At 35.0% G+C, this 23,379-nt stretch overlaps 1 protein-coding gene across 4 annotated transcripts in view; it reads left to right on the forward strand.

The window, feature by feature from the left end:
- TBC1D22A (TBC1 domain family member 22A) overlaps positions 1-23,379 on the forward strand; it is a 188,155-nt gene that overhangs the window by 46,655 nt on the left and 118,121 nt on the right. For all 4 annotated transcript variants that reach the window (XM_075715631.1, XM_075715635.1, XM_075715642.1 and 1 more), the window contains one exon: positions 2,450-2,564. In XM_075715631.1, the coding sequence (XP_075571746.1) occupies positions 2,450-2,564 (115 nt within the window). The remainder of the gene's footprint in view (positions 1-2,449; positions 2,565-23,379) is intronic.

The raw sequence follows: 23,379 nt of genomic DNA on the forward strand, positions 1-23,379 counted from the left end.
CCAGGTTCTGAGGAAAGGAATCGTGGTTGGTGGTACAATTTTGGGGGTTATTTGACTTGAGACATGCCCTCATGAAAAGCCCTATTTTTATAGTTTTTACAGTGCGTATTTTGATAGCTGTTATTTACTGAATTACTGATTTTTTTTTTGTTTTGTTTCTCACTGTGCATATTTTGTAACCTCATTGCACCAGGAGTTTTTTGTTTAGCCTAGTGCATAATGCTATTCTACATTCAGTGATTGCTATTTAAATAGGTTTTTCTAGTCATCTCTATCTGATACTTGTTTTCAAGACAGTTATTTGTATTTGCAGTATGTTAAACATCCTTTATTTGAAGTGAAACACAGAATGGTAACACCGATAATGCTGAAGAACTAATGTTACTGCAACTAGAAATGGCAACTGACAAAAGTAGGAAGGGTGGCTGTGAGCTAACTGACCTAGACAGATTTGCAGTTTTCCAATAATAGTAAAAGTATGACATAAACAACTGTAATTTCATAAAGGTATAATTTTGTGAAATGTAAAAGCAAGCTGTCAATGGCAGAACTTAAGGTCTTTATACAATTTTTGATAGACAATGAAACCCCACTGGCTATTGCTTCTTGCACAGAGGTGGGTGTTTTTTCAGTTTAATATGCAGTGTATATTAAAAAGCGTGAGGTGACGGGACTAGCACCAAGAACAATTTATAGCTAAAGGAATAAGCATCTTGGCTAATGAAAATAAGAGGCTTTTATGGAGAATTTGCTAAATGAATACCTCCCTTTCTGCCTAATCTTTGCCCCAAAACTGAAATCATACTGAGCAAAACCTGCATCTTAATTGTAGCTGTAATGGATCAGACATGAGCTGCGTTAAGGCCTGTGCTTCAGTGCCTACCGAAGCTTTTCATGTTTATTGTTGCTGACTGTCTGTCTTGTTCTGTGGATTTTCAGCATGTCAGGGAAACATAAAACCTGGACATTAAGGAAAGTTGATTCTCAAAAGAAGCCTGTGGGAGAAGGGTAGATGTTGATGTTTGGGACTTGTTTTCAAAACAAAAAGTGCAGATGTGTTTTAGCTTCAGGTAGCTCATGTGGAAGCCTGTGATGGGACACTCAAGCACCCAGATGTGAGTCATATGCCTAGACCTTTCCTTACTTGAAAATGACTGTAAGATGGCTTTTAAACTAAAGAGTGAGATTAGAATGAGATTTTATTTAAACTGGAATTAGAAGAGTGAACTTCCTAATCCAGCAAAAACTTGAAGTGAGATCGACTAGAAATGATACAGGCTTCATAAACTAAAGTTCCTCTCCCTATTGTGTCCTTTCAGGGCAGGTCTTTTAGAGGCTTTCTTCAAGCTTGAGCATTCATTGACTTCTGGGGTTGCAGCAAACTATGTGATCTCCTTGGGGTCCTTACAAAGCCTCTCCTTTTTTATTAGTATTGCAGCCCACTCTTAAGAGCGACAAAGTCCTTTGGTTTGAACCCTTCTGCCTCTGCTCCACTTACCTGCCTCTGCATTCTGGTTTCTTGGGCAGACCTTCCAGGGAAAGAGCAAACATTCTTTTGCTTCAGAAGACTATACCTAATTGAGTACCTGTAATTAGGGCAAGGCACATAGCAGTTTTCACTCTGCTGCTTATTTGCAGCATTTTAAAGACGTGTAGCATGTTTGTAAGCAAATAATTGAGAGGAAATACAGCTTGTCACAGACCTAAATACTGTCAGAGATAAGTTCTGTGATTTCCCTGCTCCGTACTCTTATGCTGTCCTTCCCATGATCAAATATGTTGGGGCCTTAGGAGCTTTTGCAGGTCCTAAGCAAGGTACAGTTTACAGAGTTGAGGGGGTGAGGTTATGTGATACGGCAGGCAGTTGCCTTATTTCTACATTTCTTGATTCTTTTCAGAGTTTTTATTAACCAGTATACATGCTTCTGAAGTCTAAAACCCCATACATCAGTATTAGGCAAGCCTAACTATTATGGAATCTCTCTTTATGGACACATTATTAAAAAATCTAAGCTATATGAAGTACTTCTTTCTGTTATTTAGGAATAAGTAGAATACTATATTGATAAAATACTTCTTTCAAAGAGGTGAAGAATCATAGGAAGATGATTTAATATTTCTGTCTCTTGAGGGAAGAGGAATTTTATATTATTGGAAAAGCTCCAGTGAATAAGAGCCACTTTGTTGTAACTACTGTAACTGAATTATATACGAGATTGGTTTCAACATTTGTTAATACCCTGAAAATGCTTCCTTCTGAAGAACTGAGAAGCTTACTTAGCACTGGAAGTTAATTATGAATACCAGTGTTCGTTTATGCTTTTGTATGCATATTTTTATACTAGTAACTCTGATATTAAATTTGTCCTTATATAATTGTCAAGTGTCTTGTTAAAAATGTGTTCCTCACTTGATAAATTATCTGATAGTTTCTTTAACTCTTTTTCAGATCTTTGAAAGAATTTTGTTTATCTGGGCAATACGTCATCCAGCCAGTGGATATGTTCAGGGCATAAATGATCTTGTTACTCCTTTTTTTGTAGTCTTCGTTTGTGAATATATAGGTAAGACTTGTCTTAATACTGAATTATGAATTGGTACTGGTTTTGGAACAGCATCTTCATTTTAACCTGAATAACGATTTGGATTAGCTAATCAAAGCATAATTTGATACATGAATTTTGTAATAATTTTTGGTAATTATAAATGGGTATAGTTCTATTTAAATATGTACTGAGAAGCAATCAGACTTTGTTTAAGCAGTCAGTGGAGTTCAGGAATCTTTCAGGCTTGTATTCCAAACAACCTCCCCCGCCAACAAAACCCAACCAACCAAAACCCTCTGTAGAAGTTGCAGACAGTGTTCTTGTTTTTCAGATCTGAAAGCAGGGGTAAGAAGCACAATCTAGCATTTGCTTTCATTTTGATTTCTAGTTAAGAAGTGTTTACCACTCCTGATGCTTCCCCCCCACCCCACCCCAGGTGGTTTTATTCTACCTTTCTCTCTCTCTCTCTCCCCCCTAATTCATGTTTTTTGTGAAAACTTTAAATTGTACATACAAAATGATGAGGTGTTTAAAAAAACCCAAACCAGCCACCACCAACAACCCCTGACACGCCACACCACACCACCCCCCCCCAAATGAAACAAGGAAATCCTTTAAATGAGTGGCGGGGAAATTAAAGTAGAGGGAACCTATTAAACTGGATCTGTGGCTGAAAGAATGGCAACCTGGAATTAGGTCTGAAAATTAAGATGGCAATAATCAAATTTCTCTGGTTAAGAGCTCTGCTTTACGGGGCTCATAACGCTACTAACAGTAGTAGTGTAAACAGCTGTATTTCTCTTGTGTTTGTGGCCTTATATGTGAACATACTTTTTGAAAACTTTTTTATTTGGCAAACTCTGATATTGGTTAAATGCTTGTCTCTTACTAGAATATCATTCATATCTTAAATTTATATATTAGTATTTAAGTCTTACAAACATTAAGAGTATGGCTTACCATTAACAATACTTCATTAATAATTTGGATATAACTACGGATACAAAAGGTAAGAGGTTAGTCTGGCTTCAATTAACTGTTTTCCTTGTATTTCTATTTGTCATGCATGCATAGAGTGAAAATACACAATGCTTGTACGTAAACTTGAGCAACATGTTGTCTGGTTACTTCAGTGAGGCTGTATATAGTGGATTCTTCCTGTCTTCTCTGTGCAAGATACCCCTTGGTGTCTTGATCCAGATTGATTAGATTTAATGAAGGACAGATTATCCTTGAGTGGATGATAGACTACCCATTTACTCATTTGCACGGCAACGCCTCTGTTGCTTTGTTCAGTTCTTGTTTCATAGGGGGACATTTCATTGCTAAGCAACTAATGAGAACTACTGCTGCTTTCTCCCTAATCATCTCTTAAGTAGGGTAGAGGCCTACTCCTGAGAGTACTTGCAGTTTCTGCCTTTTACTCCCTCATTTGACAGATAATGAAAATGTTCTTAATGATCCTAGAACAGTAGGGTCTCTAGTAGACTTTAGGGTTGTTAATTGAAATAAGAAGTTCAAATGAGACGTGATTAGAGAATTGATATTCCATGTTAAATAGACCATTTAATTAATATGGTAAATAAGTTTGTCTTTACCACCAACTTACGTTTCGAGATCCTGGTGATTGTTAATGTATTTACCAGTTCGTCAGTATTTTCATATCGGAGAGCATAGTTATTCCAGTAAGTGTCCAGTGAAGAAAGACAAAACTCAAAAACTAACAACCGTAAAGATATTTTGCCACTGAAGTGTATGAAACTCGGAAAACTGTATTCTAAAAGCTCATTTAAAAGCTAGTATCGATATCATAAGAAAAATACTGAAATGAAGGTAACTTCTTCAATATAGTAGTGGTCCTGGCTAAGTGCTAACAGCAGCTATTTCCCCCAGTGACATATAAAAACTTTCTAAGATTTGTCTTTAAATAGCTTTTTGATTTGCGTCTTTCTAATATATTGAAGTTACACGGAGTGATGTATTCAAGTTAGAATGAATAGGAGTATGCATGTTACTTAAACTTGAAATGGGGACATTAAATTTATGAAGTACCTGAAAAATCCTGAGATTTGCAATAAAATTACAGAAGGATTAAAAAATCAGACTATGAATTGTGCTTAAGTAATTTAGATAGAAATAAATGCAGAATTGCAGAAGTTTCCTAGCAAAAATGTTTAAGCTATTACTGTATTCAATATTTACTCTAGTAATACTCTGTATTTACTTTAGATTTTTACTCTAGATCTTATTTCTTGCTCTGATTTTAAGCGAATATTGTTTTGTACCTTAAATTGTTTTAGTTATTGCTTTCTTTCGATTTTTGTATTTTTCTCAATTTAACTGAAACATTTGTGTTGCAGTTCTGAGTCACTTGGGTCCTGATTCATGCCATTGAAAATGATAATGCCTTTTATTTTAGGTTCTTTCTATAATTAAAAAAAAAAGAGAGGTTCTAAAGGATTATTAAAGAGTAATAATAAATTATTATTGTTAACAATGCCATTAATAATAAATCTGTGCTGGTTAGATCATCTGATGGTATATCCTGATAATATTTACACACAGTTGCAGTTTTGTCAAATATTTTGGTGGGAGGAAAGCCATGTTTATTTTAGCTTTATGCCAGCTGAAAGAGCCCTTAATCCTTAATCTTGCATAACAAGTGTGTGACACATTTCTTCTAGTGATGGGAGTCTTTCTGCTCTGCTAAACACATCCAGAAAAAATTTGGAGAAGTGTTCTTAAAGAACTTTTGAAGATACAAGTGACATGTATGGAAGTGATAATTTATTTGCCTAGTAACATTCTTTTCATTCAAATCTGAATGCCAGAAAGTAGTTTTGTGGGTCTTTTTATAAGGACCAAAGTCATAGATGTTTTGATCGTTTAGTATGGATTGAGGTACCTAATTTTAGCACATAGGTTCACACATTTAAAAGAGATTGAGTGACTGAATGTAGGAATTGAGTAGGTTAAATGTTGAGAGCATTCTTTCAACCCTTCCAGCAGTGTAAGTATGATGAAAGTGTCATTTGGTGATGTCTCATTAGTTCCCCACTCTGCAATAAAAGCAGAATATGGTACCATTTTTAGCAAGATAAAACTTGGTTGTCAAACCAAGCCAGGAGAGGCACAGCTGCAATTAAAGAAAATTGCAGAGGGGGTAGGTACTGGCCCCTGCTGCAATACAGTAGTTTCAGATTAGGATTTCTGGTCTAAATTAGGAGGAGCAGGAATGTAAACCTTAGGTTTCTCATACCAGGTGATCATGTATGTCAGTCTCAAATTCTACCCTCCACCCCTTCTTTGGAATGTCGAACACTACTGGTATGGGAAAACTATTTCATGCTTACATCTAACCTCCTACATGACATAGCACTGTTATAACGTGTTGTTAGAACAAATGCTAATTACTGTCAGGGCAGTTTTCCTGAAAGCTCTGTGGCTTTGTAGCATATTAGTTTGTGTTGAAATGAATCTTGTCCATGTAGATGAAATTCTAGAGGACTTTTTGTTAATGAGATAAGATATACCACGTGACTGCTCACTGTTTGCTGGCTTAACGTGGACAAGGACATTTTGCACTGGATTGCAAGTCCTATTTTAAGTTGCCACTCGTTGCTCTCCTTATGCACCTTCCTGATGCTCTGAGTTCCAGCTGATCTACATTTTTTCCAAATGTTAAGTCGTGCTGCACAGTTGCTTCTGGTTTCTTGCTCATGGAGTCAGCTACATGTCACTGCACCTGATGTTTCAGTACTACATCTGCATTTCAGTATTTTACTGGACCTTGCATATATATCTGGAACTACAGAGAGGACCTGGATTTATTCACCATCCAGAGAGATGAAAGCTCAAGAGAAGTACCATCATAATAAGGATGCATGCCAGGCCCTTGCTAAGTGGGATGGCTGTGTGAGATCACTTTGAGAGCCCTAGCAGTGTTGGATCAAGAGGAAATTAGGAGTTAGTAGGAAGTCAAGGGCAGAAAATGAACACTGTCGTAGCACTTAATCATTTTATGGCGGATAAAGAATGTCAAGAAAAATGAGGCTGCTGAAGACAGGAATGGCGATTGAGATATTGCCTGCAATCTTCTTGCAATAGAGGAGCTGGAGACAATTTGAGGATACTTACAAGAACTCGTGAACTGAAAATTTTGGAAAGAGGGGTCTTAACCTTGTAAGTATTTTTCTTGTGTTCTTAAATCCTTTTGTAGAAGGCATTAAATGCAACTTCTGTTACCTAGTGTTTTTTAAATTGATATTGCCATGACTTTACGGAGTAATTGTTCCAGGCTCAAATCCTAATGGGATTGGGATGGGGTTTAGCCCCAGACCAGTGTTACTGTGAGAACATAAAGGTTCTTTGGTCCTGGAAAAGCCAGTCTGTCTATAGCTCCCTTGCTTACCTTTCTTTCCATTCCCTCTCATGTGTCACAGGAAGTTTTCCTGTCCTTAAAATGAGATTTCATACTGGTTATTGCCTTCTTTCCTTCCTTTTCAGCATATCTGCTGCAAATAATTAAATTTAAAACTATTCATTTTTGTTTTTTTCATAGTTTATTGAATGCAGTATCTAAAATTGTTATTTTCATAGTGTAATTGGAGTAACATTTCAGAGCGTTGCGTCATGGCTGTGTATGAGGTAATTCCTCAGTGTTTGTTTATACAATATGAAAAAGTTGTCAATTTAGCAAAGATTTTTTTTTCAGGAAAGAGAGTTGTAATTTGTATGCAATAAGTAAATCTATTTAGAATGTACATAAAACTGAATTTCTGAATGATGAGGCAGTAAGCTAGAGAGCAAAGAGTATTAACCCACTGACTCCAGAGAGCTCCTAGAAGATTTTTTCCAGTACTTAACAGGGTTAGAAGGTAAATTTTTTTTAGCATGCATTATTTCCTTTACAAGACCAAGCTGAAATCTTGATTGCTGCAGTATGTAAAGTAATCAGAGATAATTAATCCTGCTGTCTAAATACCTAGATCTTTCTCACTTAGTTCCACCAATTCACTAGTCTGAAGAGAATTATGAATAGGGCTCATGCATTGGGGTTTTGAGGAGCTAAAGTGGAAAAGATGTAATATATTAGTAGTTATTCTACTTAGAAGACAGTGAAACTGAGGGAATGACACACTGTTTTGATAAAATGGAAGTTGAACAAGAAGCTATAACTTAATTAACTGGATGCTTCTCTCCCTCCCAGGCCCTTCATGTGGTTGGAGACTGATAGGATCATCCTTGCTGTCTTCTGGTTTACCAGGGAAGAAATACTGGAAAACCTTCCAGCACAGAGTGCTCAGGAATGCACAGGTTTTCTTCAGTTTGAGAGATGAAAAAATTTTATTTGCAATTGTTGTATGCTCTTGAACTTTTCTGATAATTTTGGCATTACACTTTGTAACAAACTTCTACTATTTTAATGCTTTTCTTTGTTCAAATAAATATGTTTTTTAACAATACTGTATTAAAATGTTTTTATTTACACATTTGTTTGAAATGGTTTATGAAACTTATACAAACTTGCATAAAAGCACTGACATGAAGCATAACATACTTTAACATTATCTTGCAAGTTTTAAAAGTATTAAGAAAATATTTCCTCATTTTTTAAAACCATTGTAAAACTTGCATGAAGAACTATGCAAGATAATTTAAATCACTCTTCTGTCATTTGAAAATTCAGTGCCACAAGTTCCATTACCACGAATCACCTTTGTATGTGAAAACTACATTACTGGTGTAGTTCAGTGCTGCTGCTTAATAATTTCCATGATGTTTTATAGTAATACTGATGACATCAGTGAAGTTGCCTGAAATTCTCATAAACATGAACAATATTCTGTGACCTGTTCTTTGATAATTGAATGGTATGTTATCTGTGTGATTTGAGTGGGCAAGGAATGAAGAAAGCTTGCACGTAACTCTTTTGAATTAAAGTCTTGAAAATACTGAAAACCCAGTTCTGTCTTCTGTAGAAGTCCAGAAAACATCATACACATTCCTCTGTAAAAGATTTGCAACACAGACAAGCTTCTCGGTGATCTGAAACTTCTGACTGACCTGTCAGTTCTCTTTGAAGCACTCTTTGCTTTCATGTATTATGAAACACTTAGTGTTTACATACATACATATATAAAACTGTAACATGATGGAGAAATTGTTCAGCATTATCTCAGCTTGCTGTGAGATAACCACCGTTCACTTTTTCAATTTCTAGGAGTATGTTCCCCCACTCTCACCCTGTTGATGTGCCAATTTATTGTCCAGTGGAAGTATTTTTAAAGTGGTGCAGAGCGGCTGAGGAGAGGGCTGTGATGAGTAAGATAAACAGCATTTGGATTTGGTTTTACACATTGATGATTCCTGCTTTGCACCATGGAAAAGGCAAAGAAGGTCCACAAGTAAGCAGAGACCTGTGTTGTGCCTGTCCACAGTGCTCTGAGGACTTTGTACTTCTGTACCAGTCTTCTGTGCTGTGTGGCAGCGCTGATTTTGACTGCAATTGGAAAGCAGCTGGAAATGATAGATACTGAGAGTCCTAACAGGGTGTTTCCTAACTCATTATTAAATAGACTTTGTGGTGCTAAATCATATTTTATCCTGTTTGTTTTTTATGATTTGGCTTGTTCTACTTTATTTAGGAGCTTCCTGAAACCCTTTTATTGGTCTCATTTCCTCCTTACATCTTCTGTTTTATATCACCTATCAGAGTCCTCAGTTGGAATTCAACCATTCTTTTCGTGCAGAAAGTACTAATTGTCCTATTTTTAAGTCACTGCAATTTTTAGACTGATGTTTATAGTCCTGTTATAATTGATCTTTGTGAAGAAGCAGTGTATTCTGAGAATTTGTAATCACTTTAAAATACATGTGTATCCTTCTGTAAATCAGAAAGTTGGGTTTTTTTATTTGTTTAAATACTTTTCAGTTGTAATGAAAAAAACCCTGAAGTGTATGTCTCACTTAAAAATGAACCATTCACAAGGTCTGAGCAATTTTCTTTATATAATATAGTTTTTAAGGCCTAATTGGGCAAAGAAATCTTTTATATCCTATTTTATATCCTTCTATTCGCTTTAATGAAGGAGGACGATCCATGTGAAAATAACTAGCAGTGAATTGTTTGAATTGTTTGGCAGCTAGCAATGCTTGCCATAATATAGTGCTGCGTCTAGGGTTGATTAATAAAGCAATATATTTGCAGACATTGCAAACAGAACTGTAAGGGAAATGTGGATAGAGTTAAGAGGACATCTCGTGCTTAGGACATCTCGTGCTTAGTTTCTGAAGGGTTAGGGAATGAGAGAGCATGAAGGAGGTCTGCAGGACTTGTGGAATGGAGAGAATTGATTAAGAGGGGGCCAAGAACTATAAATTGCCTTTAATCTTTTGATCCTTTTGGTTTTGTATTCAGATATTTATTTTAGTTATTTACCTGAACAAATTAATCTTTATCTTTCAGCATGACTTGTTGGAATATTTATTTTTTAGTTGCAGTTTGACTAATCCTGTAGTGAGCACTTTGCTCTGGCTTAGAGTTATATATCTGTTTCAATTAAGGACTATTTTTTCATGTAGTTATAATAGTAAAAGCCCTAATGAATGTAGTTGAGTGTTAACCAGGTATGCACTTTCTGTGTGGCTTGCTAGTGAGAGTTTATTCCCTACTGTTTTTCCCTAGTTGCTTAACCAACTGGAAGTCAGTGGTGGCATTTGGTATCAAATATATGAGTGGATCTGTCTGCATAAGCTCTCTCTTAGTGTGCTTTGGTCAAAATGAGGTGATTTACTTATTTAATTACTGGATTTTTAGCTAATTGTACCAACTCAATTAGTGCTACTGACATTTCTTGGTGTCTAGTAACCTTGAGAAGGTCTTAATAATGAGCAGCTGAGTGCACATCTACAAGTAACTGCCTGGTGTAGTTGGGTGATAGTATATGGCTGCATATATTTTACTCATTAATATATTTGATTCCTAGTAAGGGCTTGGAACTGTGTGAGCTAGATTACTATGTGCTGTAGAATTCATCTTATTCCAGATCCTGTTTGCTGTTTCAAGAGGTTAATGTGCCCTGCCTGTCCTGGCTTCATTTCCTTGCTCTTTAAACTTTACAGTTGAGCTGCATATTTGAGTGTTTCCAGATTGGGTTTAGTTGGACAGAAAAGGGTTTGCTTGCCACGTGCTTAGATCACACAGCTAAATCAGGGCTTGCTGCTGTCAAAATTGGTAGCTCTGCTTTGTCTTTCCCAACCCCAAATGTGTCCCTGTCTTCTCTCTTCGGTCAGCATTGGCTTTTCTCTGGCACAGTGGATCAGTTCAGCTAAACTGGCAGGAAATTAGCCCCATAATAAAATGAATAATTTCATTTTCAGCTCTCACCTCAGGGATCAGAGATGAATGTCAGTACTGGTGTGGGGATAGGAGCATGGTAGAGAAGAAGGGAGAAGCAAGATCTCTGTTTAATGCCAGGTAGCTCTTAGACTGCTTTAGCTGTATTATTAAGCTGTGCCCTCGTGATAAGTCTTTGTGAATTCCACTTATTTTTTGCTTAGCAAGTTGGGGAGCACTCATAAAAGCATCTCAACAGACAGATGTAGGATATGGTAATCTGATTTTCTAGTATTCTTACTTTCTACTACTGCCTTGAAGGGCCATGATTTATTATAATAAACAATACTGTTTTACAAAATCAATCCTCCTTTGCCACTGTGTTTCAGTTTTGATTTCTCTCTCTTCAATATACTGTCAGATTTCCAAGCTAACTATAACAGTTCATCTGAAACATTGGATGTATGATTGCATTCAGTAGACGTCTTGGAGAAAGATTTGAGACTGAACAAGTATTTATCAATAGTTGTGATAACCAAGCACTGTGAATATACGTTTTCTAGTTACCAGTTTCAACTTGAAGGCTAATTTAAAAAAAAACAAAACCAAACAAAAACCACAAACTGTTTTTTTAGTCCCCCTGAAAATTCCCCTGACAGGCGGCAAAGCTTAGGCTTTGCTTATCATATGTAGAATTGTTTTTAATGTTACTTCTGTCATGTTTTCTATAATCTTAATTTTTTTTAAGTAGTTCCATAGGTCTTTATAACCAACATGTTTGAAGTTGTATGATACTGATGGGATGGAGATAATAACTCTAGTCATCATCATGACCTCCACTGAAACAAAATTAAGTTCTTGAAAATCCATTTGCTTAACCACACAAACTGCAAAATCAAAATTCTTATTCTCATGAACTGGAACATATTGCCAGTTTGAATAAAGTGTGGGCTGCGATAGAATGTCTTCTTTAGTTTGATTGCAGAAGTGTAGTAGTAATAGTACTGAGTATTTAGCTCATAAAGGTGTGTTAGTAGAGGAAGTAGGATGTACTCTTAGCTTCACTGTCTGTCAGGGAAAAATTAACTTAATTTCTGTGGATACTTTCAAAAAAGATTCCTATCTATTTGAAGTGGAATAAGCCTAATTAAAGTTAGAATTCTCTGGCTGAGGTTAGCAATTGCTGACAGAAATGAAAAACAGACATTAAGATTATCCTAGTAAGTATATCCAACTGCTTAATTGCCTGTTATTTTTAGTTCTCTATCTGAGAGAAAATTAATATTTTGAGTAATGGTATTAATTGCTCATAGCATCGTATGAGTTTCTGTTTTTAAAAAAAAGGAAAGAAAAAAAACCCCAAATCCTGAAAATTTAAGGCGTATTAGTCTTTCAGACTTTTTTAGGCTTTTAAATAGTCTTCAAAGAAAGGGCAATTCACATAACTAAAGCATAGATTCTTGAATGTTAATGCTGAATCGAAAAAAAAAAAAAACCCAGTATGTAAAGTATATATGAAAGATGCCTGTGCAAAAAAAAAAAAAAAAAAGAAAAAATCTTTAACAGGGAGTCTATTGTCATGTTGACGTAAGATGTAAAATATTTGCAATTTTGTATGTTAGTAGAGTTACCAGGGATGTCAGAATTCGGCTCATGAAACCAAAGCAGTGAGTGTGTTTTAAGTCCTAAAACACAGAGAAGGAAAAGCTCAAAACCCATGACCTGCTGAAAACTAAAGCAATAATACTTCAGTTTTACTATTAAATGAACTTCTCTGCTGCATTTCTTCTCTCATACTCTAGTTATCAATCTAAATTCAAGTTTGGATGACAAGGGAGAAAGAAAAGCTGTCATGGTTGTATTATACTACTGGAGTTTTATGAAGCTTCTCTAATTATCACTGTTTGCATCTAATTTGAAACAGTATGCTTTCTCATTTCAAAGTGTAAAGTAGACTCTACTAAGTTTTAATAGGATTGTTACATTGCTTTATAACATTACTATTTACAGTCTAGATAGTCATGGTATTTTTTGACTATTCAAACAAATTTTCAGATAATGCTATCTTTGAGTTTTATAGTTCTGAACTGTTAAACACTCAGCATACTTTTGTGGGCAAATTATCAAAATATAATTCAAGATGACAGTTTGGTTTAAAATTTTTCTCATGAGCTTTTATTTGATAAATAAGAGAAGTACACATTTGCTTAAGTTGTTTTTCTTTTTACTTTAGAAAGTATTCTCTCTATTCCTTTTTGCTTGTAGTAATTTCATAATGTCCTAAAATAAACTGAAATATATTTGTCTAAAAACAATTCTTCAGTGTAATCTCCCCGATTTGTTTATCTGATGCAATTTGAGCCAATTTTTGTAAATAAAGAAGTGTAAAAGGAAAGGTGCTTTCACCTGTTTTAAAAGCTATTCCTAACTTTTGTTGTTCTGAGTCAAATTAAATATGGTAATATAAGGAATAGAAAAGTTAGACAAAATGGTAAGTGGTGGATTTGTACTAAGACTATGCTAGAGGTTACTCAGGTATTTAAAATTTAAAAAGGTAAGTGATTTCTTATGCCTATACCTTCACAGGAAAACATTGTTATATTAAAATGTATCTTTTCCTTTCTTTGGGAAGAGAGAGAGTAAAAATCTATAATCCCCAAACTTCCCCCCCCCCTTTTTTTTTTCTTTTATTTTTTCCCCCAAATGTTAGCATTATTTTTGTAGGACTTTGAATAAAAGGACTTTCATGTAATTAAGAAGAAAATATTTGAGTTGTTCAGCTGTGTCATTTTAGAAAATGCTCTTCCTTTTTCAGAGTGGCATCTACATACTAAGTCAGTGTGCTCTGAGTCCCAAAGCTGTTACTTTAACCTACCTAAACAAGTATTTCAAAGCAGTGATATATCTCATTATCATACTGCAATATTTTCATTGAAAGTGTAGTAAGCAACAGTCTCTGTATTTTTGATCTGTGTTCTGGAGACAAACTTTAAAAAAAAGTGTCTAAAGGGATTAAGAAAGATTGGCTAAGGAAAAAAGCTGTAAAAGCAACTGTTGAAGAAGCAGACACCTACTGTCTCAAAGATTAAAATGTGTCAGATGGAGGATTTATTAGATGTAATGATTTCTGTTTTCTGATAGTAATTACTTCCAGGTACCACTATATGAATTCATTGTTTTTATCTTAAGAAAAGCTGCTGCATGTAACTGGCTTCCTTGTTAAATAGAGAATTAAATGAAAATATTTGATCTTTTTCTTTGTTGGCATAAGATAGTAACTAAAAAAAATTGGCAATTGCCGTTTCATATAAATTTTTTTGAATTACTTATGTCCATAGGCATAAGATTACCTTCATCTTCCTACTCTTCCTAACAATATCTTGTTCTAGTACAAAAATTGCTTAATGCTGTTAGGGCAAAAATAACTGGATTATATTTCCTTAAAACTTACAGCTTCCTGTTATCTGATCTTCTGTTCTGTACATCATTGTGAGTGGAAGCATCTGCAGGTGGGGTTTGAGACTCCAGGTTGGGTTTTGTTTTTTTTATTTTTTTATCTTTGCATGCTTCTGTAGCATGTAAAAGAAGAGTATGTTGAGTATACTGATCAGTATGTTACAATGTATGGCCCAGCCTCCATTTATTATTTGTAGTAAAGCTGTGGTGTGAAGACTTTTCGAAAAGCAGAATCAAAATGTGAAAAGGAGTTTAAGCGCCCAGGAAGTTAAATCTCCTTTTAGGTGACTATCATAGTTTTACATTTTAGAAGAACAGCCAGGTAGGGACTTGAAAGTTACTAATAAAAATTTCTTCAATCGTATCAGTGCCAGGAAGCCTATCGAAGAGTCAAAAAGTCTGACAGAGGTGTGAAGGGAAGCTCCGAGATGTCACCCCGTAGCAGGGGAGCTGTGTAGATTCTTTGCTTAGATGTTTCCTGTGAAGAAACTTTGCAGATTGTGTCTTATGGATAGAATCAGAGGAATTCTTTTGAATTTTTGCTATAAGAGATGTATAGAACAACCCGTTAAATTAATAAGACATTTCTAAGGTCAAATGGGACTAATCAAAGGTTTCTAACAAAATTATGTTTCTGTAGTGTGGTAATATCTCTTTATAGACTGTGAAAGCAGCTTTTGTGTCTGTAAACTTGTCTTGTGTTCTCTCTAATAAATCAGTTGGTGTGACAAGATACACGTTCATCCTACAAACCCTGCCTCGCTTCTTTTCTGAGTATACTTTTTTTTTTCCTGGCTATACGGTTTCAGCTCACTGAGAGATTCATCCAGTTTGAGTTACTCATCAGGCTACCTGCTGTGTTTTACTAGAGGAAGTCTTCAAGACCTTTAAGTTTCATTAATTTTATATTGTGATTAAACACATGAGTTATAAAAATGCTGAGGTAGCATAATTATACTAGTTTGACTTCTATTTCTGCTGACTGATGAGAAGAATTGCTTCTTGGACTATAGGTTGTTTCTGCTGTCTGCGTTCTTCCTGAAAGTCTATTCCACATGATTTTACTACTACCAGGTATTTCCATTCTCTGCAAGAAAGTCTGTGAGGTCATAATAACTGCTCCATTGGCTATGTGATTTTTATTTTTTTTTATTTTTTATTTTTTCTTATTTTGGTTTTTTTTTTTCTTTTAAAGCAAAGTTACTGTGAAAGTGGTAAGACCCTGGAACAGGTTGCCCAGAGAAGTTGTGGGTGCCCCATCCCTGGAAGTGTTCAAGGTCAGGTTGGACTGAGCCCTGAGCAGTCTGATCCTAGTGGAAGGTGTCCCTGCTGATTGCAGGGCGGTTGGAACTAGATGATGTTTAAGGTCCCTTCCAACCCAAACCATTCTATGATTCTATACTGTTCTTCAGACAGAGATCCACCATCTTGCGTGTGTTCTACTTCAAGTGCCTTGGGTAGTTTAGAAGCTTAATACAGATTTTCTTCTGGCCTACAGTTACGTATCTGTACTCTATATTAAATACTTACATTTCTAGAAGAAACAAGCTCAAAAATAGTATAAATCAGAACAAATAAGTCAGAACTAGTCTTTTCTATTGATTTTTAGTATTTGAGGTTTTTAGCTAACTCGGAGATTTGTCTGTTAAGTCACAGTCTTTTTGTATTATTCAAGGAATTCTAGCTCTCTTATTTTTCTTTCCTTGAGGTATGCTAAACAGCGCTTGAGGAAGAAGGACTTTTATTCCCTATGTTTATAAAAAAAATTGTGCTAACGAAAGTCCTATTTTAGTGAATAGGGTGAGTGTTTAAGTGTATAAATATGTTAACTGATGCGTATTTTAATTATTTTTGACGTTTGTTTCGCATCTGCATGTGTATTTCTAAATTGTTAAATGCATCTGTCTAAAGAAGACATGTTATTTCATGACGCTTAATGCATGCTCCCAGAATTTAAAAAATTAAATGAATTTGATAATATGAATGCTACCTTAAAAAATAATACATTTCTGTTAAGTTTGAAATACCTTTTGTGGTTTATATTGCCTCATTTTTGAAGGCAAGTAAGAAACTGATAGACTTGCACTGTGAGGAAGTCATGAGAGGTTAGTGAAAGGTATTTTATTTGAAACTACAAACTGGAAATGTTGGGTCATGGGGATAAATGGAAAACAAGATCTTGAATAAGGTAGAAGCAGTAAAATGAAATTGAAGAGAAACCAAAAGATTTCTGCAGGTGTTGAAAGAATTGTTGAGAAGAAGAAGAAAGTTAATTACAATTAATGTAACTATGGGAGAGACGTATTCTAAAGGGAGCCACATATTTTAGTTCTGGCTTATGCATTCGTTTTACTCTCACCCATGGTTTCCATATAGTTATAATTAATGATCATCTTTCTATAGCGAAGCAGCACAGAGGTGGTTATACTTTCAGATCTAAATCTTCTGAAGCATGCTTTCCAACAGACTGGGAAATTACTTTAATGGCTTTTGGCATCCAAATATCACAACCTTGTGTGTTTATTATGAAGTAACTTGCAGGAAGAAAAGCTAAAAGAGAAAGAATTACTTACACAATGGTAACATGCTGTACAAATGTCAGGAAGGTAATATTCAAATACTGTTGTATAGATCAGGAGCATCTCAAGATCTAGGACAAGGTTTTCAAATTAGGTGGATCGGTGCTTTAAACACAGTTGTAAACAGCTTTTTTGTCTTATTTTCAATGAGATACATGGTTGGTTATAGATTTCAAACCAATTCAAATATAGTTGTCAGAAGTTTGTATGCTGAAACTTTTTATAGGCTTTGCTTGTAGTTTAAATGCAAACCTTTTTTAATCATAGTAATCATAAAGTATTTGGGCTTTTTCATCAGTATGGGGATGTTTTGCTTGGTTTTAATTTGGGAAATCTGAAATTTTTAATTTCTACTTCAAGCTGTGGAAACCTAATTATGAAGCAGAAGTTAAAAATTAAGTACCTAAGCACAATAACCAAAAAAAGTAAAAAGTTTTTTTGCAAAACAGTTTTTCTTCTATATGTTCTATATGCCTTATTTCTTAGAAACAGAAAATATTTAAAGCTTTTATAGTACATTAGTTTTAATAAAACCAATACTTTTAAAAAGTACTGAATTATGAATTGTATTGTCATCAAAGACATTTCTGAACTGATTTGCATGTTCTATCTTTAGTTAATTATGAGATAAAAGTTTGCTTTGTTACAGTACAACTGCCATTTAAAGTCACTAACTTTCTTACAGTAACATAGGGGAAGAAAAATAAAGAAACCATACTCTTATTGTTGAGTAGATGGAGCAGGTTTTTTTCCTAGAGGCTGTACCATATGATATGGTTATTTCTTTATCTTAATTATAAATACCTATGCAGTTTGTAAAAATATGATTGAATCTCATAAATAAAGCAAGCCTCGTTGCTTTATTGCCACAGGTACATATGTAGCAGTCTCACTGGGAAATTGTAAATTACAGCAGATTAAGATAGTTAAGGAATGCACTCAACAATTAAGCAATGTAAGAAGTAGCGTTGCCTGCGTAGTCAGACTGCACTCTCCTCAACTGTGCTTCTTTTAACACAGTATATGCAGTTTGTGCTAAAAAGTGCAAATAATGGATGTTTGATGGTACCATGGATGGTACTTATGTTCTGTTGTAAATAAGGCAAGAAGTCTGTAAGGTGCATTTCTTTCTTATTAGCTGTGAATGACATGGGAGATTACAAAATAAGGAAGTGTATCATTTTAATTAAGAAATTTGACCAATATTGCATAGGTTGGATTTGCAGCAAACTGCCACGATCATAGGCTTGTGTGTACAATGTCACTGAAGAACAGTTATTTATCCTTCTATCTGTTTTTCTTTGAGAATGTATGTAGTTGTTCAGTTCAATGACAATAGTAGGTTAAAATAAAAATTTGCTCATGAGTGGGTGAATTTATGCTTATATAGAGTTATTGTCATATGTAAATGGTTGCTGAGTTTACTTGACAGTGGCAAATTTTTCAGTCTTTCATCACTGAAAAAATTGAACTTTGAATTTTTAGAAGTTTTTGTATTTACATACAATTTCTTGGATAATTTTTTTTGCTTGTATATTTATCCAAGTTAAAGTTGAACCTTTAGCCTGGTTAAGTTATCCAGGTAATGTATTAAACATATTACTGTTTATGGGATTGTTCAAATGAGTTCTCTTTGCCTACCTTTAAATATTAAGTAATTATGTGCAAGGCAATTTCTTTTTTTTTATAGTTTCACGTAAGACATATTAATTTTCAGAACTTTTAAAATTCACCCTTGCATACGCAGATCCATAGACTATTTTTTTAACCTTTTAAATACATTTTGGTCTTTAATGCAGTTGATCCCCCCCCCCCCCCCCCCAATAAATAATTCCTTTTAAAATCTACATTCATTTATAGATTCTTTTTGAAGGCTCTTCTGTTGTAAAAAATACAGTGCTAGAGTGACTATCTCCTAAAATAGCAGTGTAATCAATCCCATAACTTAACACAGGCAAGGTCTGTGTTCCTGAGGTTTGCTTTTGGCTTGCTGGACCACCCTGTGGTTTACTCTTATCTCATTCTTGCTGTTTTGTGCTCTGCTTGTTTGTGTGTATGTGCATACATAGGCTTGATGCTTTAAAAAATTAAATGATAAGCACAAACTAGATAATTAAAAAACGTGGTTTGGGAGACATGTTCAACCTTTAATCTTTCGTTTCCTATTCTCCAAGCACCCTTTGGATTTCTCAGGAAACTCCCTTATCAGGCATTCTAAGAAAATGCTCATCAGCATCCTGTGCTCATCATGCATATTGGATGCTAATTACTAGTCCCATAATTTAGTATCACATACACCACTTGGCCCTGGCAATCTGTTTTGGTTGACAGCAGCAAACGTATTGAAGTGATTACTCTGAGAAGAATTTGTGCTGAACATTGTGTTCTTCATTGTTGCTACAATACATTTTTATGAGCTGTCATCTTACACGCTTTGAAAACTCCTGTTTCACAATTATGTCATACTCAAGGATGTGGCTTGTACCTTTTTTTCTAAATGTAAACTGCATTTACTGGCCAGATTTCTCACCTGTGTAACAGGTTGCCAGTCTTGTATTTGGCATTATGCAAGTTCTGTAGGTCAAAGACCTGTTGGTGCCACCTGGTTTACTTAGTTCTCTTTTGTACCCTATTTTGGTGGTAGAGTTGTTGAAGTAGTAAAGATATTTTTCACCTTTCTCATATCTGAATTGTTGAGTGGTAATCCCAGTTGTCTGCAGCCTATAAGGAACCGATGTCTTTTGTTGAATTTGCAACGTGAGCTGAGAATTTCCCTATTTTTCAAATGAATTTATCATTCTTAAAACCAGGCCTATTTCTGTGTAGATATGTGCATGGATTTTGAATAGGAATTAAAGGCATTAAAGTTCTGGACTACTTAGTGTGGGGGAAAAAAGCCATTAAAATCTCGTCTAGAAAAAGCCTGACTAGAAAATCTTACTGGCAAGTATGTAGGCCCACTAACGGAAGTGTCTCAATGATTTACTGGTTACTGTTACGCAGAATCTGGAATTACAAAGTATGTCTATGAAGTATTTACTCTTTTGTGATAGAACAAATTGAGAGTACTTGCAGGGTCATATATTAATTTTGATGAGCATGAAAATTAGGTCAAAGTAATCAAGTTCACAGTGGTTTTGGAAATGGTGATTTACCCTGTTTTCCAGGTCAAAGGAGATTATAACATTCCGCATGTGCAGTAAAATTATTTAGCAAATTAATATTAATAAAGTAAAAGGATTAATGTTTAAAACATCATTATTGTACTGACAGATAAAGATACTTATCTTGCTTCCTATTGCGCCTTAAGGAAATTGTGGCAGATCAACTGAAAACAAGTGTAAGATTACTAACAGTGTTAAAACAGACAAGTCAACAATACACTGTGTGTGTGAGAACATGACTGGTAATAGGGGAATATTTGAAGTGCAGTGAGGTCATATTTACCTAAGGCTGGACTCATGAGATGATTGAGGGTTTGTGGTTTTTTTTTGTTTGGTTGGTTTTTGGTTGGTTTGTGTGGTTGGTTTTTTTTTTTTTTTTTCCTAATTTTACCTTTGTGACTACAGTATCACAAACGGAAGTTTTTACTTTGGTGATTAAACCTTGTCCTGGTTTCAACTGGGATAGAGTTAATTTTCTTTCTAGTAGCTGGTGTAGTGCTGTGTTTTGGATTTAGGATGAAAAGAATGTTGATAACACCCTGATGCTTTAGTTGTTGCTAAGCAGTCAAGGACTTTTCAGCTTCTCATACTGGCCTGTGAAGGAGAAGGCTGGAGGTGCACAAGAAGCTGGGAGGGGGCACAGCCAGGACAGCTGACCCAAACTGGCCAAAGGGCTATTCCATACCATACGGTGTCATGCTCAGCATTTAAACTAGGGGGAAAGCTGGACAGGGGGGCCAGTCGTTTTGTGGTGAGCAATTGTTTTTCATTTGCATCACTTGTCTGTCTTGGGTTTTATTTCTCTCTCTTTTTTTATTTTCCTTTTCTTCATCATCATCATCATCATATTATTATTATTATTCTTCAATTATTCTTCAATTATTCTTCAATTATTCTTCAATTATTCTTCAATTATTCTTCAATTATTAACTGTTCTTATCTCAACCCACAAGTGTTCTCACTTTCACTCTTCCGATTCTCTCCCTCATCCCACCGGAGGGTGGGGGTTGAGCCAGCAGCTGTGTGGTGCTTAGTTGCCGGCTGGGGCTAAACCACAACAATCTTGAACAGCTCAAAAGCTATTTCTATCAGATAAATATGTAATTAGGATTTTTTCAATGAGAGATATTGATGTGGTTATGTACGTATTTAATTAGGTAATTGTTACTGAAAGAATTTGTATTTAAATGCTCTATTATGTCCTGATCTCCTTAGAAAAACATTGCCTTAGTGCAGCAGTGACTGAACAGCTGTTTCATAAGGCCTGTTGAAAACTAAGTTTGAGGGGGAATGGGCAAGATCTTCTAGATGTGGAAATATTACTGTGCACCTCGGCATGCAATCATATACGTATAGTCTTGTAGTTTCTGTACTTAGCTGGCAACTTTGAGGTTAGGTCTGTCTGAAGATAGAATATCTAAAGTAGATTACAAGAAAGTAAACTTTATGCAGACAAGTACCTGTGCACGTACAGTCAGAATGATTTCCTTGCACCTCTGCAAGAACTGTATAATTTGGATTTGAAATATGTGGTAATACTTCTTATACATTAGATGAGAGATACATTTACACAAATTGGTGCTAAGAAAACAACAATTTTAAGATGTTCAGAGAATTAACCTTTGTAATTTTTATATGTATTATTTTGTATATTGGATGTATGTAAAGAACAATCATAATTTACTGATGATCTTACAGTCTGTTTTGGGCTTCAGCACAGGATCTTTCTTATACCACCATCCATTTCGTCCCCTACCTCCAACGCCAGTGAATTTGTCTGACTTTTGCCTGATTCTGAGTGCTGAGACACCATTTCAAGATAAAAAGCTAAAATTAAAACATTAATAAGCCAATTAAATGTCTGTTTCCTTAAAAATTAGTTTCTTTTGAAAGAATGTAAGCGTTATTTAATAGAGATATTTTTATATGAGCTTGCTTAGTGTAATGAAGAAGTAAAACTATCAAGTTACATTCATTTATTTCCTCCTTTGAAGACGGAGTATTGGTGTTGGTGTAAGCAACAGGTTTAGAGAAATTCTGAATGCAGGTTGCCTTTTTGTTGGTTGCCTTTGAACACATAGTTGGACACAGATGGCTATTTGGATGCATTGAGAGGGCTGCTAGTTACTGTAGCAATATCATTAACCCGTTTTAATAATGTCGTACATTTTCAGTATTTTAGTTTTATTTCAGGACATGATTTCTTTATAAATAAAATTCTCTTGGAAATTCAAATTTTCCAGTTCTTCAGTGAAAAGATTTGTATCGAGTGATTGCATCTGTCTCTAATGGGAGATGTTTTTACATACGATCTGCACTGAAAAGGTGAAATTCAAGCATTTTTTAAAAGACATCAAATACATCTAAAAGACAGAGATCAGATATGAACTTAATTTTAACATTTTTGAACAACTTCCACCAAAATCAACTAGGCTTAATCTTATATTAAAACCTATTTTTAATGGAGGCAAGGCGTTATCATCTATCACGTTTATTTTCCACTACCATTGGAAAAAGAAATCTGTAAGTAGTTGTAAGCAATAATTTTTTTATTTTTCATTTTATCCTTATGTCTCTGCCTTTGGGAGTGGATCCAGTTAAAGCTGTTTAGAAAAAGTTACTCATTCTTTTCACACTGCGGGGAGTTTCAGAAGCGTACACTGGGAATGAGTAAAGAACAGCTAATACCATGCTTACAGGAATGCACATATTCAGATCAGCATGTCATTGACTCCATGCTACAGCAGTTCTCCTCCAGGCAACTCTTTTACTGTCTTCTACAATTACATAGATAACACGATAAAGATCTCCACAGGAAACTGAAGAAAATGAGAAACGTTGCTGTGAGACTTTGTAATTGGGAAATTTTATGCAGTGATCTTTTTTCCGTCAGATATTGATGCATGTACACATTGGCGTGCTGTTTTCCCCCATAGTCTTGTTATTTAATCTGTATATTACTGTCCATTCAGATTTCACTCATTGAAAATGAATTTAAAGTTATCTAAACCCAGAATTTGTTTTCAAGCACAAGTCTTAAATTGAAATAATCTCATGTACTTTTGAAATGGTTATTTTTGCTGCTTCTGTTGTTTACCCTGAAATCCCTCCCACTCTTTCTTTTCTCAACATCTCTAGTGTTCTGATTTCTTCTTCCAAAAGCAAAAAAACCCAAACCAAACACAAAACCCCAAAACAAAACCAAAAAAACCAACAAGGGAGTAACACAACAACTTGATTGCTTTTCCCCTTAAAAGCGCATAGAAAAAGAAGCACTTTGCACTATGTACCTACAC

The sequence above is a fragment of the Pelecanus crispus genome, chromosome 1, assembly GCF_030463565.1.
Source record: "Pelecanus crispus isolate bPelCri1 chromosome 1, bPelCri1.pri, whole genome shotgun sequence".
Taxonomy (NCBI): Eukaryota; Metazoa; Chordata; class Aves; order Pelecaniformes; family Pelecanidae; genus Pelecanus; species Pelecanus crispus.